Consider the following 24,072-nt stretch of genomic DNA (forward strand, 5'->3'; position numbering starts at 1 on the left):
CATATAATCCATTTCTCTCTTTAACAGAAACAACGCTGCAACACACTGAATTCTGGCTAGCCAGTGGGGCCAAAAAGGGCAAAGCTATTTTAAATGTCAGCTTTGTTAACTATTTCAGTGCTCAACAAAGCATGTAAGGAAGGTGAGGAAGAATCATATTATGAAGATACTTCCCAACATGAGCATGTGGAAGAGAGAAAGAGAGATTGAGGAGTGAAGAACTAGCAGAGGAGCATGAAGATACACACATTAAGATGAATAAGCCCTTAATACCACATGGTATTACCACCGACCACGAGGTCTGATGCTCTTGGGCTGGAATGCAGCCACTTGAGACCAGAAGCTGTGGTGCAGGGAAAGAGATGCTTCAGGTCAAATGGCCCTTCTCTCCGGATACGTGGTACAGGCTGATAATCACCATGAGCAGGTTGGCCCTATTGCTCATGGTGATTAGCATCTTGGACCACTATCAAACCAGGTGGCGGATGGGAGAACAGATGCTCATGGCACACATGAGGATAAAGTGCTATACTCTGCCCGTTTGTCAGTGGGAGGCATAGACATTGGCGTCCTATTCTGGATTTGAGGGATCTGAATAACTTCGTAGTAAGGTCCAAGTTCAAGATGGAAACCCAGGCCTCCTTCATTCCTTCCATAGACACGCGAGACTGGTACGCTGCTCTTGGTCTCAAAGACGCCTCTTTCCACATTTCCATCTTCCGCAGGTGGGGGTTTCCCCACCTGGACCTGTTCACCATCTTCAACAGGAAGTGTCCCCGGTATTGCTCTCTGTTCGGGCACAGCCTGGGGTCTCTGGGGGAAGCGTTGACGATCCCCTGGCCTGCTGTAGGCCTTTCCCCCTTCCTGCTGATCTCCAGAGAAATCCTCAGAGTCAGGGAATTCCGGGCCTCAGTGATCTTGACAGCCCCAGCCTGGCCTCGTCAGCATTGGTTCCTGGACCACCTCGCCCTTTCAGTGGAGCGGCCTCTGGCCCTCCCCCTGTGCCCGAACCTAATCTCCCAGCAGTTTGGCAGGCTCAGACACCCGAACCTCCACTGTCTGCACCTCAAGGCATGGAAGCTCCATGGCTAACGGCCTCAGAGAGGCAGTGCTTGGAGCAGGTCAGGCAGTCCTCGTAGGGAGCTGGAAGCCTTCTACCTGTCAGGTCTTTCTGCCTGGCGAAGTGGAAATGGTTTGTAATATGGTCAGGTGACAAGGGGGTCCCCCCTACGGAGGCCCTGGTACCAGATATCTTGGACTAACTCCTGGGGCTCAGGCTCCAGGACCTGGCTCCTTCTCCATGCAAGTGCACCTAGCAGCCATCTCGGCTTTCCACTCTGGTTCGGGTGAAGGACCATTTTCTCACACTTCATGCTGCATCAGTTCCTCAAGGGCTTAGACAGGGTTTACCCCCAGGTGTGTAAGCCAGTTTCCTCCTGGGACCTAAATTTGGTCCTCTTAAGGCTCATGGGTCCTTCCTTTGAGTCACTGGCTACGTGTTCTCTGCTACAGCTTTCCTAGAAGGTGTCTTTCCTGGTGGCCATTACCTCAACCAGGCGAGTACTAGAATGCAGGGCCCTAGTAGTGGACCCCCCTTATATGGTCTTCTTTAAGGATAAGATCAGGCTGTGCCTCTACACGGCTTTCTTGCCCAAACCGGTGTCTTACTTCCATGTTCAGCAGAATATTAGTGTCCCTGTGTATTACCCTAAGCCCCGTAGCTCTGGGATGGAACAGGCGTTGCACACACTTGATGTGAGGAGTGCTTTAGTTTTTTATTTAGAAGACCAGACCCTTCCGCAAGTCCCCCCAATTGTTTATAGCATTAGCAGATAGGATGCATTAGTGCATTAGTCTGGGAGCTGACCTTTTCTGTGAAGACAGAGGTAAAAAAGCATGGAGTACTTCAGCTTTTCCCGCATCTTCTCTCACCAGGTTACCTCCCTCATCCAGTAAAGGCCCCACACTCCCTCTGATCACCCTCCTATTGCTAACATGCCTGTAAAAATCTTTCTTGTTACTCTTCACATTCCTTGCTAGCTGCAATTCCAGTTGCACTTTCACCTTCCTGATAGCTCCCCTGCATTCTCGAGCAATATATTTATACTCCTCCGTAGTCATCTGTCCAAGTTTCCATTTCTTGTAAGATTCCTATTTGTGTTTAAGCTCACCATGGATGTCTACCATCCATGTAAGCCAATCTGGTCATCTACCATATTTGCTTTTCTTACTGCATGCCTGAATGGTTTCTACCTGTGCCTTCTTTAAAATACGGCCAGCTCTCCGGGACTTCTTTCTCCCTCCTGTCAGCATCCCAGGGATCCTGCCCATCAGTTCCCTGACAGAGTCAAAGTCTGCTTTCCTGAAGACCAGGGTGTGTATTTTGCTATTCTCCCTTCTTCCTTTGGTCAGGATCCTGAATTCGACCACCTCATGATCACTACTTCCCAGGATGTCACCCACCTCGACTTCCCCTACTACTTCCTCCGGGTACGTCTACACTACAGCGCTAGTTCGAACTAACTTAGTTCGAATTAGTTAATTCGAACTAAGCTAATTCGAACTAGCGCATCTTGAACTAAAAACTAGTTCGAACTAGCGTTTTGCTAGTTCGAACTAGCGCGTCCACACTGATTGGACGCAGGGGGGCATTTAAGGGCAGCTGAAACCGGTTCTGGCAGGGCATCAGGTCAGCAGTTGCTTTGTGTGGCTGCTGTCTGAGGCTATCTGAGGCTCGTGCTTAAAGGGACCCCCCCTGGACAGCCGGTTCTCAGCTTTTCCTGCTTGCTTGCCAACCTCGCCGAGGGACAGCAAAGCGTCAGTCTCTGTGCCCGTCTGTGTCGGTGCTTCCCTTCGGGGGGGACCGCCACAGGTGGCAACATGGAGCCACGGCTCGCCCTGCACCTTGTGGTGCACTTTCTGGACTTGCTGCTGCAAGCCTGCCAGCAATGGCTCGAGGCTGCCTGGCACCACCTGGGGAACGTCAGACCCCTGCCTCTCCGCCTGGCCGCCCTGGGGGCCGTGGAGGAGCCGCGGCGGCGCCCCGGCACCGGCGTGCCCCGCCGCATCTGGCGTCTGGACACCAGCAGCGACTGGTGGGACCGCATCGTCCTGGAGCGCTGGGACGACCGACAGTGGACCCAGAACTTTAGGATGAGGAGGGACACCTTCCTGGAGCTCTGCGAGTGGCTCGCCCCTGCCCTGCAAAGAAGGGACACTCGCATGAGACCCGCCATCCCCCTCCAGAAGCGGGTGGCCATCGCCCTCTGGAAGCTCTCCACGCCGGACAGCTACCGATCCGTCGGGAACCAGTTCGGCGTGGGGAGATCCACTGTCGGAGCAGTGCTCATGCAGGTACGGCGCTCGTCGGCCACCGAGCCGGCGGGGAGGGGGGCTGCGAGGAGGGGATGGGCCGCCCCAGGGACAAAGGGGGGGGCGGGAGGAGGCGAAGGCACCCCGCACCGGAGGGGTCGGGCTGTCCCGGCCGTACTACACGCCGCCAGGGGGGTTGCTTCCGGGAGTGGGGCGCGGGGCACTGCCAGGACATGCACGCTCCCAGCCACCCGGGCGCCCCACTGATTGACGCTTTGCTGTGTCTCTCTCCGCAGGTGGTCAAGGCCATCAACCGGGTGCTGCTCCGCAGGGTGGTCCGCCTCGCCGACCTGGATGCCGTCATCCGGGGATTCGGCGCCCTCGGCTTCCCCAACTGCGGGGGGGCCATCGACGGGACGCACATCCCCATCCGTGCCCCGGAACACCAGGCGTCCCGGTACGTGAACCGCAAGGGGTACTTCTCCGTCATCCTGCAGGCCGTGTGTGACCACCGGGGACAGTTCACGGACATAAATGTGGGCTGGTCCGGCAAAGCACACGACGCAGGGGTGTACCGGAACTCCTCCGTGTGCCAGCGGCTGCAGGACGGGACCTTCTTCCCCGACCACCACATCAGGGTCGGGGACGTGGACATGCCCGTCTGCCTGGTGGGGGATGCCGCCTACCCACTGCAGCCGTGGCTCATGAAGCCCTACACGGGGCACCTCAATCCCTCCCGCCAGGCCTTCAATAACAGGCTGAGCAGGGCCCGCATCATGGTGGAGGGGCCTTCGGGCGACTGAAAGCCCGCTTTCGATGCCTCCTCAAACGTCTGGACCTGGCCGAGCACAACATCCCTCCCGTGGTGGCGGCATGTTGTGTGCTCCACAATTTGTGTGAGCGGAAGGGGGAGGCTTTCCTGCCAGCCTGGATGGCTGAGGCTGACCGCATGGCTGGACACTACAGTCAGCCCCGCACCGCCGCTGTCCGGGAAGCCCAGCGGGGGGCCATCCGGATCCGGGAAGCCCTGCGGGAGAGCTTCCAGGTGGAGGAGGAGGAGGACTGACCTCTCCCTGCATGCCCCACCGGGGCCTTCTTCCACCCTACCCCCACCCCTTCCCCTTTCCCCTCCCTACCTACTGTCAAATAAAGACACCTGTTTTTCAAACAAAAACATCTGTTTATTTCACAGAACTGGGGTGGGGGAGGGAGGAATGAAGGTGGGAGAAGGGAGGGGGAATCCTGGGACGAGGGAGCTGGAAGGGGAGGGGAGGGAAGGGAGGAAGGGAAAGGAAAGCTCAGGGGTGGGAGTCCGGCTGCCTCTCCCGTCTCGCCACACTGCGGGTCCGGGGGCGTCGGTGGGGAATGGTTGTGGAGGGGGGGGCAGAGAGGACAGGGGGTGTGGAGGAAGCAGGAGTGGAAGCAGGAGCGGAAGCAGGAGGAGCAGGGGGAGCAGGGGGAGCAAGAGGGGGAGCAAGAGGGGGAGCAGGGGGAGGAGGAAATGGAAAGCGGTCCAGCAGGCTCTGAAGGTGGCCTCGCAGGGCACGGCCCTGCTCCTCCAGGGCCTCCAGACTCCTCTGGCGCAGCCTGAGGTCCTCCTGGACCCAGTGGTCCTGGAGACGGAGCTGTCGGTCCAGGAACCGGAGATGCCGCCTCTGGTAGTCCTCCTGGTTCCTGGCTGTCCTGCTTGCCCGGGCGCGGGCGGCTGCTGCAGGCAGTGTGGTGCGCCCTGCAGGCCCCGGTGCTGCAGCTGTGGTGCAAGAAGACCAGCGGTCAATTACCCCAGGGGCCCAGGTGTGTGAAACCCAGCTCCCCTCTGCAAGGCCAGGGCCCCTGCAGGATCCCCAGCTGCTGCTCCGTGGTGGGCAAGGCCCAGGCGCACGGTCCCGGGGCTCCCTCTCGCCCCAGCCCCCCGTACACATAAGGGGAACACGAGGGTACTCACAGATGGACGCCTCCCCGGCCTCTGACGATGTAGGCGAGCGGCTCTGTTGGGTGCCTCGGGGGTCCCGGGTCCTGGGAAGGCTGGCGGCAGGCTCCTGGCTCTCAGAGCCCTCTTCCTCCTCCTCCTCGGTGTCCAGGAGCGGTCCCTCTGCCCCGGGGTCAATCACGTCCCGGGGGGCAGGGACGGCATGAGCCCCCAGGATGCGGTCCAGGGCATGGAAGTGCGGGCAGGCCTCCGGGTCGGCCCCTGGCAGGCAGGCCCGGGAGTAGGACTGCCGCAAGTCCTTAATTTTGCAGCGCACCTGCTCCCGGCTGCGCTGGTGGCCCCTGGCGGCCAGGCTGGCAGCCATGCGTCTGTAGATGGCCGCGTTCCGGTGGCTAGTGCGGAGATCGTGGACATTGGAGGCTTCCCCCCAAACCTCGATGAGGTCCACAATCTCCGCACTTGACCAGGCGGGCGCCCGCCTTTTGCACCCCCGGGCAGGCTCCCGGGAGCCGCCAGGCTGGTCGTGGGGAGCAGTGGAGGGCTGGGAGCCCTCGGATGGCTGGCTCATTGTGTGGCAGGTGCAGGCTGTGCAGGCACGGGTGCTTGCAGCCTTGCAACTGGCACAAAGTGAGTAGCCAGCCCGTGGCCCTTTAAGGGCTCCGGGGCCGGGAGGGGGGCAATAGAGTTTCCCTGGTGTTGGCCAGAGTGGCCACCAGGGAAACCTGGGAAGCCTTAGCCTCCCACTAGTTCGAACTAAAGGGCTACACAGCCCTTAGTTCGAACTAGCTAGTTCGAACTAGGCGTTAGTCCTCGTAAAATGAGGTTTACCTAGTTCGAACTAAGCGCTCCGTTAGTTCGAATTAAGTTCGAACTAACGGAGCGCTAGTGTAGCGCCTAGGAAAGTTAGTTCGAACTAACGGACGTTAGTTCGAACTAACTTTCTAGTGTAGACATACCCTCCCTGTTTGTGAGCAGCAGGTCAAGGATTCTCTGTTCTGCACCCTTCCTCTGGGGCAACTGGCATTGGCGACTGTTGGCAGGCAGAGTACTGTGCTAGCTGGACCATTGATCTGACCAACTAAGCATATCTTACCAGAGGGGAAGATTATTTACCAGAAAGGAGTGTGAATATGGTAACCCTCTATGAGTTTGCTAAGAGTGCACCTTTAGCCAGAATCCAGCTGGAATGGAACCCTATTAAACATGAAGTTATAGCTGATGTAAGGCAATGATCACCTACAGATCTTTTCATTGGGAAATCTTGCATTGAAAGCATGTTTATTCAAGTGAATGTCATAACCCAATTCCAGAAAATGTCTGAAAGTGATTCATCTATGTTATCTGTAATCAACAGAGGGGAGGGTGTTTGACACTAGGCGCTGCCTGTGTTTAATCAGGATAAAGCCCTACCTGAAGAAAGGAAGGACAAAGCCAGTTCTTTCAGCCTTCCTTCATAGGTCATGTTCTCTAGACCTTTAATCATTCTTGTTGCTCTTCAATTTCTCCACATCTTCTTTGAAATGCAGTGCCCAGAACTGGACACATTACTCCAGCTGAGGCCTAACCAGCGCAGAGTAGAGCAAAGAATCACTTCTTGTGTCTTGCTCACAACACATCTGTTAATGCCTCCCAGAATCGTGTTTGCTTTTTTTGCCACAGCACCACACTGCTGACTCATATTCAGCTTGTGGTCCGCTCTAACCCCTAGATCCCTTTCTGCCGTACTCCTTCCTAGACAGTCGCTTCCCATTTTGTATGGGTGAAACTGATTGTTCCTTCCCAAGTGGAGCTCTTTGCATTTGTCTTTATTAAATTTTATCCTGTTTACCTCAGACCATTTCTCCAATTTGTCCAGATCATTTTTAATTCTGACCCTATCCTCCAGAGCAGTCGCAAACCCTCCCAGCTTTGTATCATCTGCAAACTTAATAAGTGTTCTTTCTATGCCAATATCTAAATCGTTGATGAAGATATTGAACAGAGTCGGTCCCAAAACAGACCCCCGTTGAACCCCGCTTGTTATACCTTTCCAGCAGGATTGTGAACTGTTAATAACTACTCTCTGAGTACGGTTATCCAGCCGGTTATGCCCCCACCTTATAGTAGCCCCATCTAAGTTGTATTTGCCTAGTTTATTGATAGGAATATCATGCTAGACCGTATCAAACGCCTTACTATAGTCTAGGTATACCACATCCATCGCTTCTCCCTTATCCACAAGACTAGTTATCCCATCAAAGAAAGCTATCACATTGGTTTGACGTGATTTGTTCTTTACAAATCCATGCTGGCTGTTCCCTATCATCTTGCCACCTTCCAAGTGTTTAGATACGATTTCCTTAGTTACTTGCTCCATTATCTTCCCTGGCACAGAAGTTAAACTAAGTGGTCTGTAGTTTCCTGGGTTGTTCTTATTTCCCTTTTTATAAATGAGCACTATATTTGCCCTTTTCCAGTCTTCTGGAATCTATCCTGTCTCCCATGATTTTCCAAAGATGATAGCTCAAATACCTCCTCTATCAGCTCCTTGAGTATTCTAGGATGCATTTCATCAGGCTCTGCTGACTTGCAAGCATCCTAGCCCTCTGGGGCACTTGGCTTTGGCCTCTATTAGCTTGGCAAAAAAGCCAAACTCACCTGCCTTTCCCAGACCTTAGTATTGTGCTGCCTTGTTGCCTGTCTTTGTGAAAACATTCAACCCCTCCACCTCTTTCAGAAATGGGGATTTTTGATGTCACAGGCTACTATTGGTTTTGCATGTGTCCATGCATCACAAAGATGATTCTCAGCTATCAAGCGTGAGGTGGGAAGTCTTGTGTGGCAAAAGAGCCTGAGTGGTGCTGGCAATTCAGGGGATGCCCCATGGATCAGGGCTACAGCTCCAGGTTGCTGGGAATTCAGTGTGGGAAAAGCCAACAGGGATCAAGTTTTCAGCCCCACAGAAGGTCCCGGGGATCATGGCTTCTCTCTCACATTCTAAAAGGGCTGTCAGACCCCTCCCTGCTTGGGACACACCCCTCACTCACACCCATCCCCATTACCGCTCTGTCACACACAGGCTGCTTCTCCTCCTACTGGCTTCTTGTCTTTCTGTGTCTGCGCCCTGCCTGAGAGCGCCACTTGCTGGCCACCCCCTGCCGCAGTCACCTGCCAGCCACAAACATGAGGCTGCCGCAGCTGAGCGGATGGCCACTGACCAGTAGGGGGAGAGCCAGAGCTGAAAATTTGGGTCTGCCCCAGGAAAGCTTATGACCTAATAAACTATCTTGTTAGTCTTGAAAGTGCTACATGACTGCTGTTTTTGTTTTTGTTTTACCAAGATCAGACCAACATGGCTGCCTCTCTGACCATTGTTAAGAAAAAGTCGGGAGAGCTGCAAAAGGGTTTAAATATGGGACTGTCCTGTTAAAAATGGGCCGGATGGTCACCCTCGCCATCCTGCAAATGATAACTGGGAATTCTTAAGGAATCTATACACTTACTACATAATCTAGAGACCAGCTGCAATGGGTGCAAAACCACATCTACACTGTTAGATATACTTTAAATTCAGACATTCCAGGGCTACAAGTGGCCAGAGTGACAATCTGGTTTGCGCTCTTGTGTAACAAAGGCCATAAACTCCCTCAAAAAATTTTCAGAGTGGATCTCTTAGGAAAACATCCAATTTGATTTAAAATTGCCAGGGATGAAGAACCCACCATGATCCTTGGAAAACTGTTGCAGTGGTAAATTGCTCATTATTAAATTGTATGCATTATTTACTGTCTGAATTCATCTAGCTTCGCTTTGCAGCCATTGGACCATTTGTGCAGTGTATATCTGTGTGTATATTTTAAATCTTTAAAATGTATCTGTCATTCAAAAATGAATACAATTCAATCCAATGGTTGCTAATTCCGAAATAATACAAAAGGCTGTGGAGAAGTATATTACTTTCTTTCGGGTCTATCTGCCAATTTATAAAGACAAATGCTAAAGAGATCATGTAGAAAAAGAAAATGACTAATTCCTAAATGCACATAGGTTTGGAAAAAGTTTGATAAAGAAATGTTCATGCATGCTTCTTTTGGAGAGCGGGTCATATTATTTCCTATAGAAAGCTAAAATACAAGGAAAAGAAGGGGTAAGGGTGGCAGGCAGCATGTGCCAGCATTCTTATATGTCCTTTCAACAGTTGAAAAAACTTTCAGTTTTGTAACAAGTAATAGAGAAATAAAATAATTAAAAATAAAAGGCCTGCTTCCTTTGCTAGCTTAGGGTAACTTGGAGAACCAAGGTTCAAGTTAAACAGGAATTGCTGTTCCTGTAAATGAAACCTGGGGAGAACGTGTGGTAATTTTGAAGTTAATATTGGGAAATATTTGGGTGTAGTTCAGTGTTTACAATCACTTTTCTAATCACAAAGAATCACACCCTCATGAGATATGATGAAACTGGTTTTGAGTCAAAAAAATTGCCACACCAGCCTGAACCAAGTACTGTAATTAATAGGGGTTGGGGACTTATTTGTTTTCTTCTTTTCTGGGGTCCAGAAAGCAATATACACATAATGGTCTTTAAAATGCTCTTTCGCTTACTATTAAAAATACTATATATTGCTTTCCTTTCTTCTCTCCTTTTCCCTTACAAACCTGATGATGGTAAAATCCACATCTACAAATCACGTGACTATGCGACTATATCACATCGGAAGACTGAGTTTTCTTGGTCACATTTGCTCTAGATTTTGCTTGTCAGTGTTTGCAAATACCCTAAGAAGTTATTTGCCACTATGAGTGACAGACGCTCTGAGACACTTCCCCGGAGGCTTCTTTGGACCCAAGCCTGCAACTCCAGAAATCCAAAAGATTGTTGACGAGGTGAGTCACAGCCAATGAAAGATGTAAAACAAACTAACAGCAAAAAAGTGTATGTCTTTAAAGCAAATTCCAGAGAGATTATGGAATGAAGCTAGAATTTATTTTAAAAATCTAACATCCAGCGTTGTCAATGAAAGTTCTCTAGACAGCTTCAGAGCATGGGGCATGGAGAAATTGCTTAAGAAGACATGATACTGACTGCAGTCCAGGAAATTCTAGATATGCCAAGGTTGGAAGGGACTAGCTAGTCTGACCACGTGGTTTACACAGGCATAGAACTTTTCAATCTCTTAATCAATTTACTGTGGCAATGTTCATTTTGTATTGTGCTAGTTTTTAATCAAAATGTCATGTGGCACCAAGTATAATGCCATACAGTGGTCTGTTTTATCAGCCACTTTTATAATCTCATCAAAAATGTTATCAAGTTAATCTGACAGGATCTAAGTTCCATAAATTCAGACTGATTGGCATTAAGTATACTAATTTCCTTTAATTCTTTATTAATCAAGACCCATAGCAGCTGCTTCAATTTTTTACCTATGGTCAATGTCCAATTGGCCTGGCTTATCCCATTTATTCTCTTTACATAGTAACACGTTAGCTTTCTTCCAGTATTCTGACCTGATTTTCAGTCTTCTCAAAGCTCTAGGGACATGTACAGAAACAGATGAAAGACAGCAAGGTCTAGTGGTCTTTATAAGCACTAGACATTGAATCTACACAGCCAATTAACTGCCAGTGCAGTTCAACTGATAATAGCAGTGATAGAAACACCCGTGGAGACAGGGTTTTACAAGTCGCCATCGAAGCTCGACCTGTACAGAACTGGCTGACGGGGCAGTAAAAATATCAGTGTTCTGTCTACACGGGCACTTGTGTACTTGGACTAGTGGAGCTGCACGGTTGGTGCATTAGGGGTCCCATTTCCTAATGCAGAGTCAGGCTTTTGTTCAGGGTTGCAACTAGAGTCCCATGACTGGGGGAGGGAGAGAGGATAGAAGAGGGGAGTGGGTATTGCAGAGACCCTGGAATCCACTATTTAAAAAAACAAATAACCTTCTAGGAGCCCAGGGGCTAGGTAGATCCCCGGGAAACCTTGGATTTTCAGAGTGTCTCAGGATCTTGCTGTGATTTATAACGTTGGCCTTTCCGATAATGATTTAAGGCCCCTTGAAGGTTGTTTGGGCTTGGGGGTCTGGAGGAGGGAAATACCCTGGGCCTGCCTGGCTCAGCCGTGGACTCACTATGTGACCAAAGGCAAATCACGTTACCTCTTTGTGCTTCTTCTTCCTCAGCTCTAAAAGGAGGACTGAAGGGGGAGGAGGGAGACTGACACTTCCCTTCCTCAAATGGGGACCGTAAAGTTGAATTCATGTTACTAAGACATATTGAGAGCCTTCCTCAAAAGGCAACATGGAAGTACGAGACATTGGTGGTGTTGTGTGCACGCATTGTAGAAATGTAACAGACTCTCTCTCTCAAAAAAAATAACCAATTTTTAGAAGCCAAGTTTAAATCTGCAGACAGCACGTATCAGAAATGAGGCCACAATACTCGGTTTTCAGTGAACACAAATGTGGCACAAAGGTGAAATGTCAAGTCAGGTTCTGCTTTCATTGCCATGAGGGTCAGCAGAGGGTTTCCAATGTCCCTGCCCGTTCACTGAGAGCAGACGATAGCCTCTGGAGGGCAGCGATGTAGGGACCTGGACGACTTCAGGATAGGACCATGCACTTGGAATGATTTAAAGCAGCAGTTCTCAACCAGGGGCCACAAGCAGGTTTCAGGGGGCCCCAAAATAAACCAGAGAGCAGGGCCAGCGCTCGACTTCTGGGGGCCCAGGGCAGAAAGCTGAAGCCAGAGCCCTGGTACCCGGCGTTGAAGCCCCCACATGGGGCTGAAGGCAAAGGCTGAGCCGTGGAGCTTTGCAGGGCCCCAGGCAGTTGCCTTGCCTACCCGCCTCGGGGAAGCCTGGGTGTTAACTCAGGGCTCAAAATTCTCCTGGTCAGCAGGGCGCCAAAGGTCCTAAGTGCAATCTAGCCCCAACCACCCTGGCCCTACCCATCTGTGGAACGTGTTGGCCCCCGAGTCTTAGATAAGTCCAGAAACAACCTCCAGCCGAATGGATTGCTTCTTAAATCTCCTTGGCCTGAATCTGGGGACTAGGCAGCTGGCTGCTTGGCCTCCCTTGATGGCCAATAGCTAACTGATGGGTAAATGGTGCTGGAGGTTGGGGGGTTGTGAACAGGGAGAGGGGACAGCTTGTTTGTCTGAGACAAGGGCAGCGGGCTGAGGGGACGCGTAACTTGCCACACCCAAAGAAGCAGAAAGCCTGGGTGCAGCGCCCTGAAACTCCTGAGAGCAGCAGAAGGGGAGGTTCCATGGGAGCCGGAGGAATGTTTAGTCAAGAACAGGGGTGTCGGGGTTCTGGGCGCAGGGCCATGATTGCAGCATTTGGGTCCTAGGCCGTGTGTGTCACTGCTGCTTGGGGAGGAGAGCTCCACAGCCTGTGGCCCCGCCCATACTCCACCCTGCTCCGCCCCCTCCCCACTGTCACCCTCCTCTATTCCCTCCCCCTCCCTGCTCAACCTGTTCCAGCCTAATGCCTGAACCCAAATGTAGCAAATGACATCTGAAAAAACCCTCTTCTACAATTTATTTCTAAAGAAAATGAAGTATGTTTTGCACTGCATGCCAGATTGTCGAGACTGGGACCTAAATAAAAGCACTAAATTTGGGGAAAACATGTCAGCCACAGGTTTTTTGATATACCCTGGAAAAACCTGATATAGCAAATAAGATATACCATAATATATACCTGAGATACCAAATATACCAAATAATTAGAGTTATTTGCAAAAGTTTGTAAGAAGGGTAAGTCAGTCGTCTTGCTGAATACAACAGTAAATATTATGCAATACATGATGCAGCTCTTCTCTGTTTTACATTTTCTTAATCGGTATTTCTAAGCTGACTTTATATTTGTACTCCTAAGCCTTCATCAAGCAATGCAGATAGATAAATAGTTTAAACGGAATCGAGTCTTTTTTCTGAGCCTGCAAATGAGCAGGGCCTTGTGTCCAACCTTTGGGGAAAGGTTGGACGGGCCTAACCTACGGGAGCCCTAGGCTGCAGCTGGGGTTATCCCTAGTAAACTAGCTAGCGTGTGTGTAGGGCATGTATTGTGTGAATGGTTTCCATGGAATGCTTTTCCTTCACAATCAATGTGCTGGCTTAGGAGGAGCGGTGTGATAACCGGTCGCTGCTGGCTCTGCACTGTTCAGAGCCTGTGGAGAGAAAGCCGTACAGGTGCTGGCCCGCTGAGGCAGGCTGGCTTGCTGGAGAGATCACACAGTAGCTCAGGAAGCTGTGCAGCCTGAACTCCCTGCTCAGGAAAGAAAGAGAGAAGGGCCTTTGCCCAAGAGAGGTGATGGCTGAGGAGCTGTGGGCCTGGACTTTAGAAGCCCGGGGGGAGGTTACAATGATACTCACAGAATCAAGTAAAAGCTTTCAGGAAAGGCCAGGCAGCAATCCTAGTTTTGGGACGTGAAGCCTGTTGCAGGATTTGTGGAGCTCAGGAAATAGGGTGGGAAGCTCTGAGCTGAGTTGAATTGTTTGTTAAGAAGCAAGTCCCAAAGAAGCGAAATGTCTGCTGCATGTAAGTTGATGTACCTTTTTCAGAAAGCTGAAGCATTAAACGTATGATGAGAAGGAGTGTGCTGAGCTTTTTGCACATCCTAATCCTTTCTTTTTCATTATAGGTGCAACCACAACTGGAAGAGAAAGTGGACGTGAAATATGAATACTTTGAAGCCATTGAATTTAGAACACAGATAGTTGCAGGAACAAACTACTTAATTAAGGTCAGTACTCAACAAAATCCCCCACTTCTTCCAGCCTTGACAAGTGTTCTACTTTACGTAGAATGGAGCTGTCATTTGGAGTGGCTTGAGGCAAGATGTTCAAACAGTGAGCAAACAATGCAGGGAAAGGTCCAAGATGACTTTTCAGTAAGGAAGAGACAATCTTTCGTGATAGTTGGCTGCTATTTCTCTACAGAAGTAGAAAAGAAAAGAAGGGGGTTTTGTGAATCCCACCTAAGTATTTATAAAGCACACGTCACACGAGTTCAGCTGTAAATTGCCACATTTTGGGCTTGCCAAGAGGGCAATATCCATTCCAGACTCTCCAATGGCTTTTACAACTCTCACCCGCCGGCACTGGCCTTTGCTATTGTGTAAGCACAAGGGTATGTCTGCACAGCAAAGTTATTTCGAAATAACTTTCCTAGAGTCTCCACAGCCAAACCGCTATTTCAAATTTAATTCAAAATAGAGGAGCGCTTATTTTAAACTTGGTAAACGTCATTCTACGAGAAATAATCATAGAATCATAGAATCATAGAACTGGAAGAGACCTCAGAAGGTCATCAAGTCCAGCCCCCTGCTCTAGGCAGGACCAATTCCAACTAAATCAACCCAGCCAGGGCTTTGTCAAGCTGAGACTTAAACACCTCTAGGGATGGAGACTCCACTACTTCCCTAGGTAACCCATTCCAGTGCTTCACCACCCTCCTAGTGAAATAGTTTTTCCTAATATCCAACCTGGACCTCTCCCACCGCAACTTGAGACCATTGCTCCTTGTTCTGCCATCTGTCACTACTGAGAACAGCCTCTCTCCATCCTCTATGGAACCTCCCTTCAGGAAGTTGAAGGCTGCTATCAAATCCCCCCTCACTCTTGCTTCTGCAGATTAAACAGACCCAAGTCCCTCAGCCTCTCCTCATAAGTCATATGCTCCAGCCCCCTAATCATTTTGGTTGCCCTCCGCTGGACCCTCTCCAATGCGTCCACATCCTTTTTGTAGTGGGGGGCCCAGAACTAGACACAATACTCCAGATGCGGCCTCACCAAAGCCGAATAAAGGGGAATAATGACATCTCTGGATCTGCTGGCAATGCTCCTCTTAATGCAACCTAATATGCCATTAGCCTTCTTGGCTACAAGGGCACACTGTTGACTCATATCTAGCTTCTCATCCACTGTAACCCCCAGGTCCTTTTCTGCAGAACTACTACTTAACTGGTTGGTCCCCAGCTTGTAACTATGCTTGGGATTCTTCCGTCCCAAGTGCAGGACTCTACACTTGTCCTTGTTGAACCTCATCATATTTCTTGTGGCCCAATCCTCCAATTTGTCTGAGTCATTCTGTACCCTATCTCTGCCCTTAAGCGTATCTACCTCTCCCCCCAGCTTAGTGTCATCCGCAAACTTGCTGAGGGTGCAATCCATCCCCTCATCCAGATCATTAATAAAGATATTGAACAAAACCGGTCCTAGAACCGAACCTTGGGGCACTGCTCTAGAAACCGACCGCCATCCTGACATCGAGCCGTTGATCACTACCCGCTGGGCCCGGCCTTCTAGCCATCTTTCTAGCCATCTTACCGTCCATTTATCCAATCCACAATCCCTTAACTTGCTGGCAAGAATATTGTGGGAGACTGTATCAAAAGCCTTGCTAAAGTCAAGGTATATAACATCCACTGACACCGAGCCAGTTACCTCATCATAGAAGCTAATCAGATTGGTCAGGCACGACTTGCCCTTTGTGAATCCATGCTGACTATTCCTAATCACTTTCCTCTCATCCAAGTGCCTCAATATGGATTCCTTAAGGATCCCTTCCATGATTTTTCCAGGAACCGAGGTAAGACTGACCGGCCTATAGTTCCCTGGATCATCCTTCTTCCCTTTTTTGAAGATGGGCACTACATTTACCTTTTTCCAGTCATCTGGGATTTCTCCCGATCTCCACGACTTTTCAAAGATAATAGCCAAAGGCTCCACAATGATATTTGCCAACTCCCTCATTACCCTCGGATGCACTAAGTCCGGACCCATGGATTTATGGACGTTTCGCTTTACTAAATAGTTCCTAACCTGTTCTTTACCCACCACGGGCTGTCCATCTTCATCCCATCTTGCATCACTTGGCGCAGAAGTCCAGGAGCCGACCTTGTCCATGAATACAGAGGCAAAGAAAGCATTGAGTACTTCAGCTTTCCCCACATCATCTGTCACTAGGGCTGTGTCCAGACTCCATGCCTCCGTCGACGGAGGCATGTAGATTAGCCAGATCGGAAGAGGGAAATGAAGCCGCGATTAAAATAATCGCGGCTTCATTTAAATTTAAATGGCTGCCCCGATCTGCCGATCAGCTGTTTGTCGGCAGATCGGGAGAGTCTGGACGCGATGCCCCGACAAAGAAGCCTTTCTTCATCGACACAGGTAAGCCTCGTGAAACCAGGTTTACCTGTGTCGATGAAGAAAGGCTTCTTTGTCGGGGCATCGCGTCCAGACTCTCCCGATCTGCCGACAAACAGCTGATCGGCAGATCGGGGCAGCCATTTAAATTTAAATGAAGCCGCGATTATTTTAATCGCGGCTTCATTTCCCTCTTCCGATCTGGCTAATCTACATGCCTCCGTCGACGGAGGCATGGAGTCTGGACACAGCCTAGGTTACCTCCTTCATCCATTAGGGGCCACACACCCTCTCTGATCACCTTCTTCTTGTTAACATGCCTGTAGAACCTTTCTTGTTGTCCTTCACATCCTTAGCCAGTCGCAATTCCATTTGTGCTTTCGCCTTCCTGATAACCCCCCGGCATTCTTGAGCTATACCTTTAAACTCCTCCCCGGTCATTTGTCCAAGTTTCCACTCTTTGTAAGCTTCCTTTTTGTGCTTAAGTTCACCAAGGATTTCCCCTGTAAGCCAGTCCGGTCTCCTACCATGTTTGCCTCTCTTGCTACGCTTCGGGATGGTTTCTTTCTGTGCCTTCAATAAGGCTTCTTTAAAATACTGCCAGCTCTCCTGGACTCCTTTCCCCTTCATGTTAACATCCCAGGGGATTCTGCCCATCAGATCTCGGAGGGAGTCAAAATCTGCTTTTTTGAAGTCCAAGGTGTGTACTTTACTACTCTCTTTTCTTCCTTTCGTCAGGCTCCTGAAATCTACCATCTCATGATCACTGCTTCCCAGGTTGTCACCCACCTCCACTTCCCCTATTAGTGTTTGTGAGCAGAAGGTCAAGCTGCGCACGGCCCCTGGTCGGATCCTTCAGCACCTGTGTCAAGAAGTTATCCCCAACATTCTCCAAAAACTTCCTGGATTGCCTGTGTACTGCCGTACAGGTTTCCCAGCAGATGTCAGGGTGATTAAAGTCCCCCACGAGAACCAGGGCCTGCGATCTGGAAGCTTCGCTCAGTTGTCCGAAGAAAGCCTCATCTACCTCATCCACCTGATTCGGTGGCCTGTAGCAAACACCAACCACAACATCAATGCTGTTGTTTGCTCCTTTAAACTTAACCCATAGACTCTCAACAGGTTTTTCCTCCCTCTTTATACTGGAGTTCAGAGCAATCGTAGTGCTCTCTTACATATAGTGCAACTCCTCCTCCTTTTCTCCCCTGCCTGTTGTTCCTGAATAGTCTATACCCTTCCATGACAGCGTTCCAGTCATGCAAGTCATCCCACCAAGTCTCTGTTATCCCAATTAAATCATATTTCTTGGTCTGGGCCAGTTCTTCCTGTTTGTTGCCCAGGCTTCTCGCATTAGTGTACAAACACTTCAGGTAACCAGTTGATCGTCCTATCTTCTCCATTCGAAACATGGGTCCTCTTTTCTTGCCCCTTCCTCTCTGCATTTCTTCCCGGTATCCGACTTTCCCACTTCCCTCAGGGTTTTGGTCACCGTCCCCCGACGAACCTAGTTTAAAGCCCTCCTCACTAGGTTCGCAAGCCTGCCCGCGAAGATGCTCCTTCCTCTCTTCGTTAGGTGGATCCCATCTCTTCCTAACAATCCTTGCGCCCGGAACAGAGTCCCATGGTAGAAGAAACCAAAGCCCTCTCTGCGACACCATCTGCGCAACCACGCATTTACGTCCTCAATTCGACGATCCCTGCCCAGTCCTTTCCCTTCAACAGGGAGGATGGAGGAGAATACCACTTGTGCTCCAAATTCTTGGATCCTTCTTCCTAGTGCTACATAATCCTCAGTAACACGCTCAAGATCATTCTTGGCTGTATCATTAGTTCCCACCTGGAAAAGCAGGAAGGGATAGCAATCCGAAGGTTTGATCAGCTTGGTAAGCGTCTCAGTGACATCCTGAATGCGAGCTCCCGGTAAGCAGCACACCTCTCGAGATTCCAGGTCCGGACGGCAGAGGGATGGCTCAGTCCCTCTTAGAAGGGAGTCCCCGACCACCACCACCCGTCGTTTCCTTTTGGGCGTGGTGGCTGTGGAACTCCCATCCGTAGGACTATGCATCCCATGCCTTCCAGTAGATGGTGATCCCTTCTGGTTTCTTCCTTGTGAGGTCCCTTCCAGAGCTTTCAGCACTGCAGAGCCTGTGGAGAGAGCTTGAAAGCGATTGCTTACCTCTATAGCATCGGGGGATTCCTGTGCTGGCCTTTTTCCCCTTCTAGAAGTTACATGCTGCCAGTTCTCTTCTTGGTCTCGTACTGCCCTCAGTGGCTCTTCTGCCTGCTGTGCTTGAAGGATTAAATGCTGCCTTCTATCGAGGAAGTCTTCATCCTCTCTGATCAAGTGTAGGGTCGACAATTGGGCCTCCAGTCCTCTAATTTTTCCTTCCAAAATGTCAACCAGCTTGCACTTCATGCAGATGAAATCCGTTCTTTCTTCCGGGAGGAAGACAAACATGGCACACGCTGTGCAGGTAACAACAGCAGACCCATCACCAACCATCGCTGCTGTCCTGGAAAAGGGATTTAAAAATAAAGGCAAGAGAATCTCCCACCCTTCCTTCCCTCTCCCCTTCCGAACTCCCTCTCAAAACTCCCTGTTAGCAATCACCTGTTTGCAAGCTCCTTGGTCGCTTGCCGACTCCCTTATAAAGTCCCTCCCCCTACCAAGGCTCAGCCAATCAGCAGAGGCTTCTAGAATTCAAACTTTAATTAGAAGCCAACAGTTGCCACCTGCCAATCACAGCCAATCAAGGGGAGGGGGAGGGCAGAGGGGAGGTGGAAAAAAAAAGCCTCATTCTCAAACACAGGGGAAAATAAATAAATAAACAAAAAAACAAAAAAGAACACACACCAACCCTCACTCACAAACACAAGCTCAGCACACAGCAATAAAGCCCAAAACACAACACCCACTTCCCTCAAGACTCCTGTATCTGCTTCTCCTTTACCTGGAGAACTCCCTCTCTAAAGCCTCACTCAAACAGGCTGGCCAAATTTGAAATAGCTGTGTAGACACTTATTTCGAAATAGGGGGCCTCTAGCCCTTCCCAGGGTGCCCTGGTGGCCACTCCAGCCTCAACTAAGAACTCTCCTCTCTCTCCCACCCTCCCCAGAGCCCTCAAAGGGGTAGAGTCTGGCCACAGTGCCTCTGCCAGCTCCAAGCCTGCCAGCCTAGAGCCAGCAGTCACTGCCCTGACCCAGTGGCCCCAAAACATGAGCCAGCAAGGCACTGGCAGCCAGCCCTCCACCGCTCCCCAGGAGCCTGCCAGGACCCAGAGAAGGCAGGTGCCTTCCTGGTCCAGGGCAGAGATCAGGGTGGACCTTATCCAGGTTTGGGGGGGGATGCCCCCAACTTCCATGATCTCTGCACTAGATGGAGGAACGCTCCTGTCTGACAGGATAGCTGCCAGCCTGGCCACCAAAGGCCACATGCGAACCCAGGAGCAGGTTTGCATGACAATCAAGTTGGTCCGGCGAGACCCCCCAACCCTGAACCCTGAGCTTCCCCTCCCCCTTCTTCCCCTTGCTTCCCCCTTCCAGCTCCCTCCTCCCAGGTTCCCCCTCCTCTCTCCCACCAGAGTCTCATTTGCTCCCCCCCAGTTTTGTTAAATAAAGAGAGTTTGTGTTCATGACACTATGTGTATTTTATTTGACATCAGGAAGGGGGTTAGGGAGGGGTAAATGGAAGGACGTGAAGGAGGAATGAGGCACAAGTCCCCAGTGGAGCAGACCAGGGAGGCTCTTAGTGCTCTTCAGGGTGAAAGCTCTCCCGCAGGGCCTCCTGGATACTGACAGCCCCCAGATGGACCTCCTGGATGGCAGGCTGCTGAAAGTGCAGCCAGGCTCGCAGCAATGCGTCCAGGAGAAGCACCAGAGAGTCCAGGGGCACCTCTGGCTCCATGTTGCAGAGTGCAGGGTGTCCCAAGTGAGGGCAACCAGAGCATGCAGTGGCAAAAATGCTCTGCTGTCCCTCATCGAGATAGGCAAGCAAGCAGGGAACCTGAGAACCAGCTGCCCAGGCGTAGGCGGGGTGTCCCTTTAAGCACAAACTTCAGATAGCCTCAGGCAACAGCCACACAAAGACACTCCTGACTGTAGCCAGTCAGGAACCCCCCCTGTAACATCCATCTTTGCTTGCCTGGAAGCATACAGGGCACACAGAGCAGTAAAATCAGCATAGTCTGTGAAGCCTTGACAGGAGGCCCGGATATGCTAGCTCACAGTGACCCTGGATGGCTGTAAATAGAGATACGCCAATTGTTGACTTCGAGGCCGGGAGAACTGCCTTGGCTGGCACCTATATTGATACGAACACACAGCCGTCCGCAGTGGGAGGGATCTTCCGCCCAGTAAAGAATGTCCAGTACTCATAATTTAGTTATCTCTCTTGCAAGTGTAAATTAAGTTGAAACTCCCTTGTAAGAACTGGCGTCACAAAGACAGACCAACACAATTTGGCATCGTAGATAAGAAAGAAGATACTGGCCCCTATTTGGGTATAAAGATGGGTCCAGCAGCACACTTACTCTGATCGTCAATCTACCATCTATCTGCTGGTCGGGTTAGGTGATTGGCCTCCTGAGGTTCCACGGGGACGCCCATCTCGTATTTGTCTTTCCTAGTAATTGAGGGACTGGTCCTGGCCTGATACGCTGGAGTTGAGAGGCAAAGAAGGGGGTAAAAATTGTACCTGGATGTGTCCTTTGTCTTAAGTGTACACATAGACTTAGAGCTCTGATGCTCTGCCTGACCTGGTTCCGGCCAGCCTGAAATGCGATTCAGTGTCCACTCAGTGTGGACGTGCTATTTCGAAATAACTTATTTCGAATTAACTATTTCGAAATAAAATAGTTTGAAATAACGCTGTGGTGTAGACATACCCCAATGGCTTTTCCTTCCTTCCATAGCCCCTTCTCCTCCCATGCCCTGAAAGGAAGCAGAATCCTGTTCCCCATGCTCACCCCCTAGGCAGAAGGCCGGCCGGGGGAGTCTGGGGAGAGTTACTGAGAGGATTCAGCTGTACACTCTCAAACTCCTCTAAGCAATACTAGACACAGCGAGTGTGTGTTGGGGAGGGTAGATCTCTAGGTCCCCACAACCTTCTGCTGCAGAAGTGCAGTCCAGCCCCTCTTTCCTTTCAGTCCTCGTGATCCAATTACATGTTCCAAGGCTCGCACTTCAGGGGAAGGGATGAGAAACTGATTATTAAGGAGATTTTCCCCTTTCCCAAATGTTTTCCTAGAACGGGGCCCTGTGGTCGGTCACAAGCTGCCTGGGACCCAGAGGCCAAGGCTGCTCCTTCTGTGGAACACGCTCTCTGAACATTCCTGCCCCAGGCCTCATTCTGGTCTCCTGAGCCAGAGTCCCACCTCAGACTAGCCTGTAGCCCAGCGGTCAGACATTTCTCTGACAAGTAGAAAACCCATGACCAAGACTTGTCCTGCACAAGAGGGTATTGACTGGGATCTCTCCTGGCCTTGCATCACTGGGGGATGGAAGTGTTTAGGGGTGGGATTTTCAAAAGCACAAAGTAAGGAGGAGGGGACTTTCCGAATTGTCTATGGAACTGGTGCACCTAGAATCATGTAGGTTCTTTGAAAATCTTTTCCAGGACCCTAACAGGAGGCACTCATTTTTGAAGATCTAGGCCTAAGACTTGAGGATTAAATGTGTACTTTTGCTACAGCATCCCCCAACAAGATTTACACAGCGTCCCCCAACAAAGGCACAGCATGTCCTTGTGCAGTCCAATATCTTTGGCTCATTGTTACTGAAGAGCAACAGATTGGCTGGCTACAGCCAGCCAGTCAAGGGTTTTTTAGGACCTGCTCTCCTGTCCTGTAGGGATGTGTTTTTTCCCATTATAGCGCTGCTCTGGATGGAGGATGCCATTTTGAAGAGCGTACTGGTGTGATGTGACATGCAAGGTCATGCTGGTGGGGTGGGGTGGCATGTACTTCAAAATGGCATCATCTGTGTAAGATGACCAGAATCATGCAGGTGGGATGGACCACGGGATCCTAGAAGTGACAGATTGCTGGATGTTCTGGAGATGCATCAGTTGCCACTCTAATTGCCACTTACATCAGAAAATACATTGCATCCCCTCAAAACAGCAGGAGAGCGCCGAGAGAGAGGCCAGAGATTAACTGGACCCAGAGAAAGCCAATGAAGAGAGCAAGTGGGACAAATGGCTGGTTTCATAAAAGAGAGAGAGATTTATTATTTTTAAAAAAGGTTCTTCAAATAGGAAACAGGTTACAGAGGATTTGATCTGACCTTGGCTGTCCCACCTCCTTACTGAGTGCCCTAGCCACCAAATTAGCGCTAGGAACCAGGAGACCCAAAATCAACTCTCTTATGTACATCAAATGAGGACAGTATTGAACCCTGGTCTCCCACATCTTAGGAAACCCTAGCCACTGGCCTAAGGATTACATGGTGGAAACCACTATGTCCTCCTTGGGCTACTTTCTAAATCTCTCTTCCCCCAAAATAAAAAAGAATAATTTTGGAAACCTTGAAAAAGCCTGTCACCATTTCCAAAGAAACAGGGGTGGGTTTTTTTACCTGTGACAGTCAAAATTCACAAAAACTCATAGTTTTGTTTGATCTGAAACTGCATTTGTGGTGAATAAGAGATTTGTCTGTAAAATATTCACCCAGCCCACGTGAGAGCACTCGCTTACCTTCCACTAGGACTCACTGCTCTCCGTTTCCTTTCTGGAGGTGCGGTGCTTTGGGTTTGGTTCTTTAGCCAAGCAAACGGACGTCCAACAAAATTCCAAACGCACGTCAGCCCTTGCTGTAAACTCAGCTAGTCCCTAGAGGGTCCAACAGAAGGGCTTCTTCCCATTACTCCCTTTTTGCCTCTTACCTGGCTTTCGTCAACTGACTCTCATGTAGAAGATGAAGAAAACATCTCCTTTCCCCCAGCTTTCTTTGCCCCTCTGGAGTGTCTGTACTGCGATACCCTTCTAGGGCGCAAGGGGTTAAGTCTTCCACCGCCAATCTAGCCATGGGATGTGAGGAAAGTCAATGAGACTTTGCCTTAGGAAAATAGGTTTGAAATCTTTTGATTTTCCTAACACAAACTCACCCTGACTGCCTGGATCCCCACAGAGATGTGCAAAGTGCAGAAGATAAGGGGTTGAGTGGGATCATTTTTGGAGTGTGAAGAATGGGACTTAAATTAAGCTCAGGCATAAACAGGTGCAACTCCCAGGGCAACTGATTTTTGCCATGCTCATCTAGCATCTGTTGGCTGCTATTTCTCTACATGAGTAGAAAAGAAAAGAAGTGGGTTTTGTGAATCTCACCTAAGTATTTATAAAGCACGTGTCACACATGTTCAACTGTAAATTGCCACATTTTGGGCTTTCCAAGAGGACAAGTGTGAAGAATGGGACTTAAATTAAGCCCAGGCATAAACAGGTGCAACTCTCAGGGCAACCAATGGAAGTAGCAGCTTCTTAGGGCAGGGCTGAATTTGACTTTGTGAGTGCAGGGATAAGATATCAATTTTTGCTGATCATCAGGCGCATCCTAGTTTGGCCACAAAGGCCTGTTTCTGTTCACACATGTGGTGTAACATGGGTTATGTAAATCCATGTTGGATTTAATTTTTATTTTAGAGCTATTCAATGGCTCAGCAAGGAAAATCCCCAGCACATCCCTTCCTTGGAATCTGCTTAG

At 50.0% G+C, this 24,072-nt stretch overlaps 1 protein-coding gene across 1 annotated transcript in view; it reads left to right on the top strand.

The window, feature by feature from the left end:
- Positions 1 to 24,072, top strand: part of LOC142819224 (cystatin-A-like) — a 43,893-nt gene that overhangs the window by 19,555 nt on the left and 266 nt on the right. Inside the window, exons 3-4 of the mRNA XM_089775486.1 lie at positions 10,028 to 10,104; positions 13,869 to 13,970. Of these exons, the coding sequence (XP_089631612.1) occupies positions 10,028 to 10,104; positions 13,869 to 13,970 (179 nt within the window). The remainder of the gene's footprint in view (positions 1 to 10,027; positions 10,105 to 13,868; positions 13,971 to 24,072) is intronic.

This window comes from Pelodiscus sinensis, chromosome 1, assembly GCF_052426305.1.
Source record: "Pelodiscus sinensis isolate ZL-2025 chromosome 1, ASM5242630v1, whole genome shotgun sequence".
Lineage (NCBI taxonomy): Eukaryota > Metazoa > Chordata > Testudines > Trionychidae > Pelodiscus > Pelodiscus sinensis.